Source organism: Suncus etruscus, chromosome 4 (assembly GCF_024139225.1).
Source record: "Suncus etruscus isolate mSunEtr1 chromosome 4, mSunEtr1.pri.cur, whole genome shotgun sequence".
Classification (NCBI taxonomy): Eukaryota; Metazoa; Chordata; class Mammalia; order Eulipotyphla; family Soricidae; genus Suncus; species Suncus etruscus.
In genome coordinates this window covers 70,408,749-70,424,001 of record NC_064851.1, presented here as the reverse complement: position 1 = coordinate 70,424,001, position 15,253 = coordinate 70,408,749, and the positions used below count along the sequence as shown (strand labels likewise).

The following is a 15,253-nucleotide window of genomic DNA, read 5'->3' as shown; positions in this document are numbered from 1 at the left end:
AGTGTGGGGGCCAGAGAGATAGCATGAAGGTAAGTGTGGGTGTACCTATTTAAGACCCTAGACCCACCCACTTCTGGGAGGGGTCTTGGGAACCGGATAGTAGGTGTAACCTTACCTGCTAGACCCTCCCATTCCTGGGAGGGGTCTGGGAAATGTTATATAAGGCTTGGACCAAGGGGATTCGGGCCCTTTTGGCTTTTTGGCCTTTTTGGCTCTTTGCCCGTTCTGCGCTGCTGGGCGCTCTGGCTTCTGGGTTTCTGCGTTCTGGTCTTTGACCAGCATGGAGCCCAAAGGGAAGATGGCTGAAAGGAGTTTAGATGCAGGGCCAAGAATAACTAGTGCTTAAAAGGTTATGAGATAGGCCACACACATGTGGTGAATAGGGCATGAATAAAGTTAATGCTTCCTGAAGCCTGCCTGTGAGTGAGTCTTGATTACGCCGATTACCTGGGCCTGGAATTCGCCAGCTGGATGGGGATGAAGCCACGTGGCTGGGGCCTAAGCACAAAGGCCTCCATCCATCGCCATCCAGCCCCATCGTTAATTATTTCATGCTACAGGTAAGGCGTTTGCCTTTCATGCAGGACAGTGGTTCAAATCCTGGCATCCCATATGGTCCCCCGAGCCTGCCAGGGGCAACTTCTGAGCATAGAGCCATGAGTAATCCCTAATCACTGCCGGGTGTGACCCAAAAAAAACAAAAATAAATAAATTAATTAAATTAAATTAAATATAGGTAAATCTTTCTCTGTTCTAGGAGACAGTGATTTAATTTGAATAGAAAATTATTTTCACACAGGTTTGATATAGCAATCCTCTTCTTCAGAGAGGTGAACTTGATAAAATAAGTTCAGTCCTATCTTTAGAAGGGACAACAGTGATTACATTTGCTGACCTGGAATTATTATCAGAATTTATTTAAACACATGCCAATCTTATTTAAATCAGTGTTATCCAACAAAAACATGCTATCAGACACTCAATAATCTGAATTCTGGTTAATGAGATTGATTTAAATATGGTTCATATTTTAAAAAGTCAAGACTTACTATATAAGGCAATGCCAACTTTTACACATTAGTGGTTTTTTAAAGGCAAATGATCAACTCTGCCCTTTCAGTCTTCTTAATGACAGCAAGGATCACTTGTTTTAGGGACATACTTCTTGGGATTCTCTAAATATTCCATCTGTGTACCCACTTCCCATGTCAGGCTTTTATACTTGTTGGTATTAGTGTAAGGGAATCCAAAGGCCTGATCTGCTTGTCTCTCAGCCCTTGGAGACTTGAGCTTGCCTTCCTTCTCTACAATATGGCATTTAACACAGTTGTAGATAGAAATAATCTTGCCTTTCTCATGTCAACCATGTTAGAGTCACTTTTGTTGTAGATGACATGCAGGGTCTAAATATCTCAATCTTCTCAATTGCAATTACCTGGATTCGATCTCTTCCCCCCCCCCCTCTTTTTTTAAGTGAAACATAGGGACTCTACACAAAGCTTTAATTAATGTGCATATATCAATACAAGATATTAGCACCCTTAAGCCCATTTATCTGAATTTTTCCATGGCCTTTGCCCCTTTCAGAACATGTCTCTGAACAGTTTGTGCATCTGCCCATTCACAATTCAAACCAAATTTATGTTTTCCAATTGGGCCTTTCCTGCATGTTCTGCATTTGACATTATTCCCTTGCTCGCTTGTGAACCTTTTCTGATTCAGTATTCTTCCAAATATAGGCATAGTTCTTGTCCCCCAAGGCCATTACTTCTCAAACAAAAATCAGTACCAATTAAGGCAAAATTAGTCCTTATTAAAAATATTGGATTGTTTAGAGTGTTCTTCTGACCACATGATAGAAGAACTTTCAAAATAGGTACCTCTTTTTTTTGTTTGTTTGTTTGTTTGTTTGTTTTGGGGGGGGATCACACCCAGCAGTGCTCAGGCTCTACGCTGGCTCTACGCTCAGAAATCGCTCCTGGCAGGTTCGGGGGACCATATGGGATGCCGGGATTTGAATCACTGACTTTCTGCATGCCTACATGCTATCTCTCCAGCCCCATCTCTTTTTTGGTTTTTGGGGTTTTGGGTCACATCCGACAGCGCTCAGGAGTTACTCCTGTTTCTACACTCAGGAATCACTCCTAGCAGGCTCGGAGGACCATATGGGGTGCCTGGATTCAAACCACCGACTTTCTGCAGGCAAGGCAAACGCCTTACCTCCATGCTATCTCTCCGGCCCCACCCCACCTCTTTTTATAAAGACTGCTGTGTTTCAAGCCATATATTGTATACCTTACATAGCACATTATCTCATTTTACCCTAAGTATACCTCTATAAAGAAGATACAGTACCCCGTTTATAAATGAGGAATCTAATACAGAAAAGTTAGGATATTTTCTCAGATTTAAATAAAGTCATGGTGGAGCCGGAGTTATAGCACAGTGGTAGGGCATTTGCCTTCCATGCTGCTGACCATAGACTGACCCAAGTTCGATCCACAGTATCCCAGATGGTCCCCCAAGCCTGCGTGGAACAATTTCTGAGTTCAGAGCCAGGAGTAACCCCTTAGTATCGCCAGGTGTGGCAAAAGAAAAAAACCAATAAAGAAAGAATAGAATAAATGCATGTTATCTGATCAAAGCTTCAATTATATTCCTACATTATACTCTTTTGGGTCAGCTGCTTGGCAATTGAGGCAAAATGTTGATATAATGCTCTTAATTGGATCTGTGCCAGTATATATTTTCATAAAATAACTATTTCTTGCATGTACTGTGCCAAGACTTATAAAAATGATATCCAGGGCCCGGAGAGATAGCACAGCGGCATTTGCCTTGCAAGCAGCCGATGCAGGACCTAAGGTGGTTGGTTCGAATCCTGGTGTCCCATATGGTCTCCCGTGCCTGCCAGGAGCTATTTCTGAGCAGACAGCCAGGAGTAACCCCTGAGCACCGCCGGGTGTGGCCCAAAAACCAAAAAAAAAAGAAAGAAATGATATCCAGATTCTTGACAACAAGTAAACTATAGTTTATAGGACATATGTGTAAGCACAAAATCACATTAGAGCAATGGGGACATGTATTGAGAACAGGAGACTCATGGGAAAAGAATGATTACAAGCTTATTGGGAAAATGAGGGAGACCTCACAATAAAAAAAAAAAAAAAAAAAAAAAAAAAGCATTCGAGGAACCAGAGAGATTGTGCAGAAAGTAAAGCACTTGTCTGTACCTGCAATGGTCACAGCCCTGGTGTGAATCCCTCGACCACCTATGGTCCCCTGAGCACAGAGCCAGGAATAGGTCCTGTGCAGTGCCATAGATGATCCAGAAAAGCCAAAAAGGTAAAAAGCAAATAGGATTTGAGTTCTACTGAAGGATAAATAGAAATTATTGAGTAGAGTAGGAAGAGGGAGCAGTACTTCTAAAAAGCAAATATTAAGAACAAATGAGGACAGCAGCAATTTATTATCCCTATACTGAGAGTACAGAAGAAAACTAGCCACTGTGATAATCTAGAACCAAGTCAGTCATTGACTCATATGGTGTTGACTGTCAGGCAAGAAGTGTTTGTTAGTTTTTGTCTTTATGCAGGAAACTTCAATGACTTCACAAAGAAGAAGAAAAAGTAGAGGGTTTGGGAGTAAGAGGAGGGAAATAAAGGAGAAATGACATAATTTTGTTTCTGTAAAAAAAATACTTGGATGATCATATAAAATGTAAATTAAAGAAAAAAATAGTGAGAAAGTGAATGAAAGAATATTCATAATGTTCCAAGATCTATATTAAGATAGTATTGCAAAATAGGGCAGTGATCAAAGAAAACAGAACCATCTAGGCAATGATTGAGCAGACATATGTAATAACATATTCTTCACCACATGTGGGTAGTCTCAAACCTTTATCATCCTAAATTCTTGATCTCTTCATCCACCATTCCTCTCAACTAAAACAAGATAAATAACAGTTAGAAATTCATGATATGACTTTTCATTTACCTCATAAAAGCAGATGCTTTCCATGGATTTTTTGTATTTTCACATCTGGATTATACAATGAAAAATTATGGAGCTCTCATGAATTTTATGAAATCTTTCAACTTCATCATGAAAACTTCAAAGTTAAAAACATATGGTCCGATCATCCAACTCTTCAAGTATGTGAACTTGGAGTCTGGAATTTATTGCCCAGTTAAGTTGGTAACAGTAAAATTAAATTGCAAGTAAAATCAGCCATGGTTAAACTCACATTACAACTTCTAATGCCATTATAATTCTGTTTGGGCATAATTTATTTCTCTGTTCCTTTTCCCTTACAGAACTCCAAGTTTAGTGTCTTATAAACTAATATAAATAATTTATACTTTTTTGTGTTCGGGGGTGTTTGTATTTTTCATCTGACTTAGTTGTCTCAAACTTTAAAGAAAGGCAAAGTATTTTAATCAACTCCGCAGAGAAATAGGAAAAATGGAAATAAATTTTTAATAGATTTATAAATATATACATTGGTACACATACACTCATTGATATATACACATACCCCTATCCATACAGGCACAGAGTAGTCTCACTCATCTATGGGATTTAAGGAAAATAAAAGACATTATTGTAATAATACCCAGAGACAATAGAAATGAGGGCTGGAAGGACTGGCCACAATATGAAGCTTACCACAAAGAGTGGTGAGTGCAGTTAGAGAAATAACTAAACTAAGTATAATGACAAGGTAGTGAGTGAGAGAAACAAAAATATCTGTCTCAAATACAGACGGGGTGGGGGAGGATGGAGATAGAGGGCATTGGTGGTGGGAAGATTACACTGGTGATGGGGGGTATTCTTTTTTTATATCTGAAACTCAACTACAAAGACGTTTGAAATCATGGTGCGTAAATAAAGATATTTATAAAAAAATAAAAATAAATCTTTCTTTTCCAACAAACAGGTTTTATGATATATAATTAAGCTGTACAAAAGATTCTTTCACCATTCTAGCACATTAATCTATAATATCCAGGAAGATTGAACCATTTCCCTCTAATGCATTAAAATAACACACGGATTAGTTTTAAATTGTTTCACTTTTGTAAATAGAGAATTAAAGACTAGGAAATAGGAAAACTTAAAAGGAACTTGTATCTTCTCAATAGTATAACCTTTAAAATGTATGTCTTAAATATAATTGATTTTGGACTTTTCATAAATGTTACTGTCCATGAGATGCTTCTGAAACAGTAGCACAGGTGGGGGTGAGTTCTGAAAACATTCCAGGGTTGCTGTAGTAGCCTCAAGTTCAATTTGGGGGTTCTTCAGTTGTTCTACTTAAAAATGGACCCAGAGGATCACGGGGTGGATTTTTTTCCAAAAAAACGGATAGTAGGCTAAGTAAGTCTGAGAATCTCTATACTCAAATATGATTTAAGCATTTACCAAGCTTTTCATTTCTTTACCTTTAATCTCTTTATTTCCCAAAACACGAGTAAATGCTAAAACATATAAAATAGCTGCCTCAGAGTATGATATTAGTCTTGGGTGTCTTTGAGCATTCTCCAGAATCTATTTAATTGAAATAGCTTGCCTGTTAGAACACTCTTTTGGTTTAAAATAAGATTTACTGTTTAGTTTTGCCTTAAGCAAATGCAGCCATTTGTTGACCATAAAACATTAAAATAAATATATAGGACTAATATGAATAGCTCTATCAACTCACATGCTGCCCCCTTTGCTAGGTGTATGGTGTATTATTCTTACTGAAAATTGGGACCCCTCTATCTTTTAGACAGTTTTGTGGATGTGGGGGGAGAAAGGATTTTGGCAAGAAAATTCCCTCATGTCTTGCATTATTGATTTAAATTTGGGGAAAGACTAGCCTGAAGAATCATTCTTCAAATGCAGCTGTTAATCTCCTGACACAGTGTCTTATATAGGTTTCAAAAATATAGGTTTTTGTTCTCAGAGTGCAGTGAGATTTTTCTCTTTGTTTTATTGCTGAATTCCAGTATTATCTGCCCTAACAGAAATAAATATTTGGTATTATGTAGGAAATCATGAGTTTTAAGTGCTTGTTTTTCCAGTTTATCTGTAGGTTTTATGTTCTGCTTTCTGTTTTGATCAACAGAGATGTAAGCTTGTATTTTGTTTCTTTGGGGTTAAGGCATTAGATTCCCCACGCCATCACTACTTTGTAGAGGATCTATGTTCTTGTGACTGTGTGCTTTCCCTGTTCAGGCAATGCTGGATGTGGCTGCAGACCAGGGCTGGCTGGTGACCGCCCTGAGTATCACCAATTTGGTTCAGATGGTGATCCAGGGCCGATGGTTAAAAGACTCTTCTCTTCTGACAATACCAAACATAGAACACCATCATCTTTATATTTTCAGGTAATTGCTTTTAATTTTCATGTCATCAGGTTGTTATTGGTGTTTTTTTTACTTCAAAACTGTTATTTTTATCTATACATGTGGTCCCTTACATTTCTGTTCCTCCTAGAATATTGGTTCTTTCCAGTGGAAATGCCTAGTTTACCCAGAGTGAGACATGGGCTAGTGAAGTAATAGTCTCACTTGATATTGGAATATCTGTCCCAAGCTGAACCATGACTCATGTTATTCTTCTATCAAATAGTTTTCTATTTGCAACATTTGCTACATTTTTATTTTAACTCTATCTTTATTTTAATTCCCAATTTGTTATTGCAGATACATTTGAGGGACCTAAAACAATGGTCACAAGTAAGCAGTGCATTAGTATATTGTCCACATCTAGGTAGCTACACACATACTAGCCACTCAGGTTGTGACCTGTGCTTAAAAAGAAGAATTTATATCATCAAGTTATTTAAAAAGATACCACACTTTAGCAAGACAAGTAACAGTACATATTACAAACAAGGTTGGGTAGTGCTTAAATGGGAAGTGTTGTTCTTCATACACATTGAAAGATACTTCTCAGCACAGATGTTGGCTTGCAGTTCACAATGATAAGTGAACAGCCTACAGCTTGCCTCTGTCTCTTGTCTAGATGGATTAGGAGTGGCAGTCATTTGAGGCATCTAGAGAGCGGATGGCAGACAAGCAACCTCATACACACATGGGGTCTCCTTGGAGAAGCCTCTCCACTCTATCTGATTCAAACAAACTGGGTCCCAAGCCGGTTATTCACCTGGAACTTGAGAGTCCCCCATCCAGGATATCCCAGGAAATGAAAAGGCGCTTTCAGCAGGTGGATCCCACCAGCAAAGAGGCATGGTGGCCAAAGCAGATACCTCTCAGATCTGCAGTGCAATTTCAGAAACCCTTCCTATATAAGTCACAAGTGTGGTTTCAATGGAAAAGCTGGCAGTTTGAGGCCAGCACCACAACACAGTACACAGATTTATTCAAGAAACCACTTAGGGCCTAAAATATTTGATCTAGTTCTTTGTTATGAAAAACTGCTATATATTCTTCTTTCTGTAGAAACAAACAAAAAAATTTAGGTGGATTATGTGCCTGGAGAATCGAGCACTGCCTAAGCTATATAATCTAAAATATATGTCCCCAGTTACTTAAACTGGAAACTTCATTGAAGTGATTATTTAGATTAATTGCAAACCTCCATTGAAAAGATGTCAGTTCCACCATCGGTACTTTATGGAATCACTACTATACATGAGTGGCTTTCCTCTGTATGTAAAAATCTAAGTATTTCTGCAGCTCACTTGTGTTTTATGATAGTGGTGCTCTCTTGGGATCAATGAACCTTCGCAAATGCAAAGTTATTTTGAACTAAATTATTTAACAAAAATAATTTGTAAAAATATATTTTAATTTTAGGGACCCAGAGAGATATGGCTCTAGCACCACATATCGTCCCCCAAAGAGCACCAGGAGTTTCCCTGAGCATAGAATCAGGAGTAAACCCTAAGCACTGCCAGATATGGCCCCAAAACCAAAAATAAAAAATAAAACATCCATTTACATTAAAAATAAAAGTATATTATTATCTTTTTATATATAAATCTTTATTTAAGGACCATGATTACAAGCATGTTCGTAGTTGGTTTCAGTCAATAAACAGAATTAACAGCAGTCCTAATTACATAAATCATCTTTCTCAAAAGCATCCCATTTTTGTGGTCAAAGAATGATTTAGTCTGTGTGGATATTATTTCTTAGGAAATGGAGCTCAAGTGCTAAGGGCTCCCATGCAGGGAGCAACAGTGGCTTCATCGACTGTCTTCCTGAGCTGATCCAGGCCTGTGGAGGCAGAGCCATATATTCAGCAAAATGATTGAAACTGAGCTTTCTGAAGCAAAAATGAAGCAGGTAAGGCCAACATTTCCATGCCTTGCAACTCTTTTACTCTGCCCAAAAGTGATGCTAAGAGTTTTTTTCTTAGAAAAATGGGGTTTAGAGTTATACTTTGCTGACTTTAGACTTTAGACTCTATTTATTTGCTAACAAATAAACCTCAATACTTAACTGTCTTAGGACATTCTCATGAAAGTTAGGCCAAGATACTAGTATGTAAACTGCTTCATGGAGCTCCTGATGTTAAAAAAATAATAATAGTTCAGTAAATGATTGATATGAAAAATAATGACTGATATAAATTATTAGTAGACTGGCTATTCTTTCAGAGTCTGGAGAGATGGTACAGAGAATAGGCACTTTTATCCCAACACCTGTCACAGAGTTACTGAGCACTCTGGGAGCAAACACAGAACACACAGATTTGGGTAACCACCAAATACTGCTGGATCTGACCCCAAAAAAAATCAAAAAGTTAATATTTAAAAGTGAAAATTGTTTTGGTATAATGATATTAAACTGTCAAAAAAGGCCTACCAGATTTCATTATAGATTGTATCATCTCAGACACCTTTGCTCTTTTTTTTTTTTTTTTTATGGTTTTTGGGTCACACCCGTCAGTGCTCAGGGGTTATTCCTGGCTCCAGGCTCAGAAATTGCCCCCTGGCAGGCACAGGGGACCATATGGACGCTGGGATTCGAACTGATGACCTCTTGCATGAAAGGCAAACGCCTTACCTCCATGCTATCTCTCCAGCCCCACCTTTGCTCTTTTCCTTCAATACTGTTTAACTTTATTTTTGTGATTTAACTCTTTTTATACAATTTCTAAGTTAGCTTTTATATTACTCCTTATTTTCATCATTTATTATTCTTAAATTCTGAAACATTCCTGCAGTAAATCCATATTTGTATTTCACATAACAAATGGAAAGCTAAGCCTTTGTTAAAAAAAAGAAGTCATTCTATCGAAACCTCCTTTAGAAAGGCTGAAAAAGTATGAATGTATGATGTAAGAAAAACTTAGTGTATACTTTTAAGTCTTAAGCACTTTTTCCTAAGCATGTCAAGTAAATATTTTAGGTTTATGACCCTAAGTTAACATATTGACTTACAAATGTAGGTGTTACTCAATGAAATTTCCAAAGCCAATTTTTTCCAGTGAAACTTTTATACTGACTTGGAAAAAGTATAACATGTATTAAAAGTCTGATTGTTCAGTTTCTGTTGAACTCATAACTGACACAAGAAATAAATATTCATACTAAGTTGCTACCTTTGCTAAATGATCATCAAAATTATGAATAAAAATAATATATTTAAATCAAAACAAGGCTTCTGTTAGCAACAACAGATTTCTAACATAACATACATTGACTTAAAGCCAAGTTTTAGATGTGATAAAAAATTAGAACATTGTTTAATTAGTTCAGGGAGAACTCAGAAGTAAACTTACTTAATTTATTTGCATAAATTGCCATTCTGTTATCTTTAAAACCAAATGCAGATTGGCTCGGTCTGATATGATGATGGTTATTTGCTCAAAAGTGCTTCAATTTGCAGAGCAATCTGGCGTCGGCTCTGCAGTGAGGCGATCCCAGGTAACATACAAATCCTGAATTATTCCAGAAATTAGTATGTTTTAAAGCATCAATTTAAGTGCTAATTGCAGTAGTAATCGAGAAAAAAGCAGTACGACTGTGAGATTTGCATCTTCTACCCCATCAGTATGCCTGGAACGACTGCTGACTGGCAGAGGATTTGGCTGCTAATTAAATAATTGTATGCAATGGCAGTGCTCTTGCCTGATTCAATAGATGAAGATTAATCCTCAGATAAATATGTTTGGCTGGTATTGAAATGTCTTAGCAGTGTCTTTAAAAATAGCTCATGTTTTATATACATATGTGTATATATGTATACATTCACACACTCAACAAATATATGTCTGTATGTCAAGGATTGAAAAGTAACATCATTAAGCCCTGAAAAAAATACCATAAATATATGTGTGACATCTGACTTTGAGAAGCTTCATAATATGCCCCTAGTTGCTGGAAATACTTATATATGTTGGCAACTAATTTCTAATGATCCAAGTAAAAAAACATAGGAAGTCTCATGTGATAAATGCTACTTCTGTTGTCTCTCAAAGGTAAATGTTCTGCACAAATTACATATTTAAGTGTCTCCTTGATCAGTTTTCCACTTTGGCCAACCTTAGAAAAATATCAAGTGGTAAAGCTTCTGTACCAGGATTCTTGGTTCTAGCACGGGATAAGCCATTATTTGTTACCTTGACACACTGTATATAGATCGTTCTTTGGTTTAGCTCTTTCCAGATTATATCTGTTCCAGATATAATTTTAGATTCATGAAACAAGTTAGAGAATTGGAATTGGATTGAAGATTGCATTGAATTTACATTTAATTCCTAAGGGGTAGTTTGATTCATCAGGGCCTACTTCATTTCAATTAGGTACACTCAGAAGCACTAAAGTCTTAGCAAAACAGAAAATGAATCAAAACCTATAAGAAAATCTATGGTATAGATGAAAAAATACAAGGAAATCTAAATTATTCATGTACTTCTTTAAAACTGAATAGGTAGCAACTAATGAAACAGCCTGTTTATTAACTTGCTTTTCTTGAATGAAAAATGGCAATGTTACAATAATTATAATGTTACATAATTATAAATGTTAGGTAAAAGATAAAATTTACTTCTGAATACTACAAAGTTAATTTATTATATTTTGCCATAGATAGGTTTCATTCATTTAAAAGATGAACAGCTTCTATTTCTGTGAGTGCTATCTCACAAATATGATTCAATCTAAAAAACAGGAATAAAATTGGTTTAAATATATTCTATCCTTTTAATATGTGTCATGTTAATATTATCAATGTGGTAATTCCCCAATCATGTTCCTTTTTTACAAAAAGAACCTTAGATTTACAGATTTTTTATGATATAGGACATGTAGAAAAGTTTTTCTTTTAGAATATAAACCAAAAATTATTTTATATAATAATTCATTAGTGAATAATATTGACTGATGTCAACAATTGCCTTACAAACATTTTTTCAGGTTGCCCCTATATCTCCAAGTAGTACTCTCTACCTAATAATTCAACATTAATATTAAGATAAATGCCTCTGAAAAGCCAGCCCAACAACAAATGATTTTTATTCTATTTATGATTTTATGTTTACAACAAATGTTTTTAATCAATGTGTGAGGGGATACCAGTAACCACTTAGTATTCTGATCATTATTTTTAATTACTTTTAAAAGAACTCTGAACAAGAATATTAATAAAAGCATACTGTTTTACACATATAGAAATGATAAGAAAAAAATTTAGAGAAATCCCAGAAGAGCTTTATCGATGTCAATGTCCTGGCATTAATATTTACTAATTTTTTAATGCTTCCATGGGATGCAGTAAAATAGGATGATGCATTGAATTCCTCTGTGTTGTTGCCTACAACTGTTTTTAAATTCAGAATTAATCTCAAAACAAAGAGATTATTTTTTATAAAGTACATATTTTTTATTTGATGGCCGTATTTCATAGTGACGATTTCTTGTTTTATTTTCCTTCATTTTTATTCAGGCGCTGGGAACTTTTTATCTCACTTACCAGTGATAGATGTTGGCTTAAGTGTAAAGGCTGGTGGGATGACTCGGCTGAAGGACATAACGAACTCTCTATCACAGCTCTAACTTCAGACAAACGAAATGACAACAGGTGGATCAAGTTGCATGCTGATCAAGAGTATGTGCTTCAAGTCAGCTTGCAGAGAGTCCACACTGGGTTCTACAAGGTATAGTGTTTGGTTTCCATTCTCAAATGCTTCACACCAGATGCAACATGCGACACCACACATATCTTTTCAATTACTAATGTGTCCGTGTCATTCATGAATCCTGCTTTCTCAAACTGACCTTAAGCTGTTGAAGTCAGTCTTCTTTTTTCAACCCCAGAATATCCACCTCATGTAATATTGTGTTGCCTGGAGTACTAATACCAGAGTGTGGTTTATAAACTCAGTTCAGCACAATTCCCTGGATTGCCTGGTTAGATTCCTTGACCTTTCTCTAGACTAACTGCATGACAATCTTAAGGATAGCGATCTCAAAACATACGTTGACCCCAAAACCCCCAGTTTGGAGGGCCACATCCAGTGACACTTAAGGAGTTTACTCCTTGCAGGCTCGGGGGGGACCATATGAAATGCCAGCTATTGAACCTGGGTTGAAAGGGTGCAAGGCAAATGCCCTACCCATTGTTCTATTACTTCAACCCCCTAAGATTTTTGTAACCACAGAATTACTACTTAAAAAAGTAGATTTAACCATGTGTTTTTTAAAAAAACAATGACACTAATTTTTTAATAGCATAGAAAAAATTATACTGACTTCTCAAATTGCTTCAAGTGAAATGTCTTCTAGAATATTGCATGAAGGGCTGAGGAGGATAGTTAAGAGGGCTGAGTTTATGCTTTATATTTATATTGCTCATATTTGATTCCAAAACACTGCATGATCCCCCATGTGTAATAGGGTAGCCCTGGAGTACTGCCAGGTATATCTCCTCAACAAAAACAATAATGGATAAAATATAATTGGGACTGTGTCATTATCAGTGTACATTGTATAGCAAATAGTCACTGTCTTAAAGGACATCATAATAATCATGTATTTTATGAAATCAATTTAAATTAAAGATTTCAGGTTATCCTTGTGGTTGTATCTAATCTTTTAGTATGGCTATTAATGTATTTACAAATCCCTTGACTTATAACTTTGACTTATAATTTCCATTAGTTTAAGAAAAAAACTTTTTAATATCACCACATTATAATCTGTACCTTCATATTACATGGAGAACACAAGAGATTCTCAGGAACTGCTCTCATTTAGTTCTCAGTGGGTTGATCTAGCCAGTGCTCAGTCCCCAGGAATCAAACCCTGAATATAGCATTTCAAAGCCTGTGCTTTGGCCCTTTGAGCTATCATCTCAACCCAAATCTCTGCTTTTTGGAGTGAATTTGTATTCTTGGGTAAAAAGAGGTGTTTATATGACACAACATTGCTTATTGTCTTGAGGTACTAAGTTCCTTCTTGATTGCTTTTTCCATCCCCTAAGTAAATGTTTCTTATGAAAAAGACTTTGGAAGCTTTGTTTCATGTGGCTTATCTCATTTTTTTCATCTGTAAATGGGTTATTCAGATGATTTATAAGAATCACTTAAGGATATACTAATTTTGTGTCAAGATTTAGGATATTCTATTTAAAGCAAGCCAAATATTCTTGTGATTATAACCACAAAGTGTGCTTTGAAGAACTTGAAAAAAAGCAGATCATAAGACCAAAGTAGAAAATACGAAACATTCCAGATAGATCTATACTGTATTATATAGATTTTATGGAGTTTAAGTAAGACAAAATAGCCTTTTTAACCACAACTAAGTGGTATAGAAAGACAAGGTGCCTTTTCTTTATCTTTTTTTTTCCTGATTTCCAGGGAAGACAAGACCATCATGCAGCAGCCCCGCGATTTCCAAAATTAAAAGATGAGGGCTGGTTTTTGATATTAGGAGAAGTGGATAAGAGAGAACTTATTGCTTTGAAAAGAGTAAGCAATGTTAGAAGTCATCATGTTGTCTCCATTTCTTTCTCTACACCCCTGAAGGTACCCTGGAAGGTAAGCGGGATCATACCCTCAAGAGTTCCCCAAATATTAAATATAAACTATGACCAGAAAGATAGTTTAACTTTGTCCTCACTTCCTTTTTCAGATATATCTACACCCCTCTATTTTATGAGTGATTGCTACCTTGGTTTGGACCAGCAGTATGACATTCATCTCATGTGACATCAGCAAGCGTTTTCCTCACAGCACAGTGAGGAAGTCTCTGATGTCTTCATCAAATCCGATGTGAGGAAAGAGCTGAACCTGAACAAACTCTGAGAAGAGTGGGAAGAAGTCTGGCTGTTTAGTCATGTAGACCAAAACTGAGTTTTCTTGATGTTTGCCTGGTGAAAATAGCATCTAACCTCAAGACCCCAGGAAATTGATTCTGGCTACACAGAGTTCACTGTTGTGTGGCCTTTCAACAAATACTACCTTCTATGATATTGTCTTCATAGGTTCCTCAATATGTACAGATGAGTAAGTGTGGAGGAGAATCTTTTCATATGTATACATTGAGATGTTATTTGGGATTAATACTGATGCCACCTCTAACAGTTTACAAGGAATATTGCCTATCCTGTCTAAGGGAAGATATTCTGAAGCATGACAGTGTTAGGATTTGTTGTAACATATCTTAAACCCTGCCATACGATGTCTGAAATCATCTGTAAAGTTGCTCATAGTGTCAAAGCAAATTTATACTTTAATCACTCATTGTAGTAGTTTTCATGAATTTCTTAAATCATAAATGTTAATAATTGTATGTGTAAATTTACATCACAGAGCCCAATGATTAAAAGAAAAGAGAATATACAGATTTTTGAAAATGTAGATACTGTAACTTGTTTAAATAAAATATTTCTAGTGCCACTTCAGGACAGATGACTAAATTATTTTTCCTCCTTTCCCCTGATTGTAGCCCCTCTTAGTCTTCTGTTCTTTTCATTGCTTCCATGTGAGAAGACTTGACTTCTATTCTCTTTCTGATATATTCGTTTGCATGAAGAGAGAAGGGAGTTACAATCTAATTTGTGTGGAACCATACAGACCATACATTATGAGGCTATCATTTGTAGTCATCCTATCTTGAAGTGTTTATATCACAATGTAACCATCACATGATCTAGAATTTAATTTTTTAAAACTGGGAACATACTGCTGTATGTACCAAATCCTTTTCCATGCTAAAAAAAAAAAGAAGAAAAAGAAGAAATCAAAACAATGATGGGGAACCAGGTATTCACTTCCTAAATGAGGA

General features: G+C 36.2%; 1 protein-coding gene across 1 annotated transcript in view; it reads left to right on the top strand.

Annotated features, from left to right (window-relative positions):
• ASCC3 (activating signal cointegrator 1 complex subunit 3) overlaps positions 1 to 8,304 on the top strand; it is a 329,628-nt gene extending 321,324 nt beyond the window's left edge. The window contains exons 37-38 of the mRNA XM_049771320.1: positions 6,226 to 6,377; positions 8,154 to 8,304. Coding sequence (XP_049627277.1) covers positions 6,226 to 6,377; positions 8,154 to 8,268 — 267 coding nt within the window. The 3' untranslated portion in view covers positions 8,269 to 8,304. The remainder of the gene's footprint in view (positions 1 to 6,225; positions 6,378 to 8,153) is intronic.
• Positions 8,305 to 15,253: the final 6,949 nt, after the last annotated feature.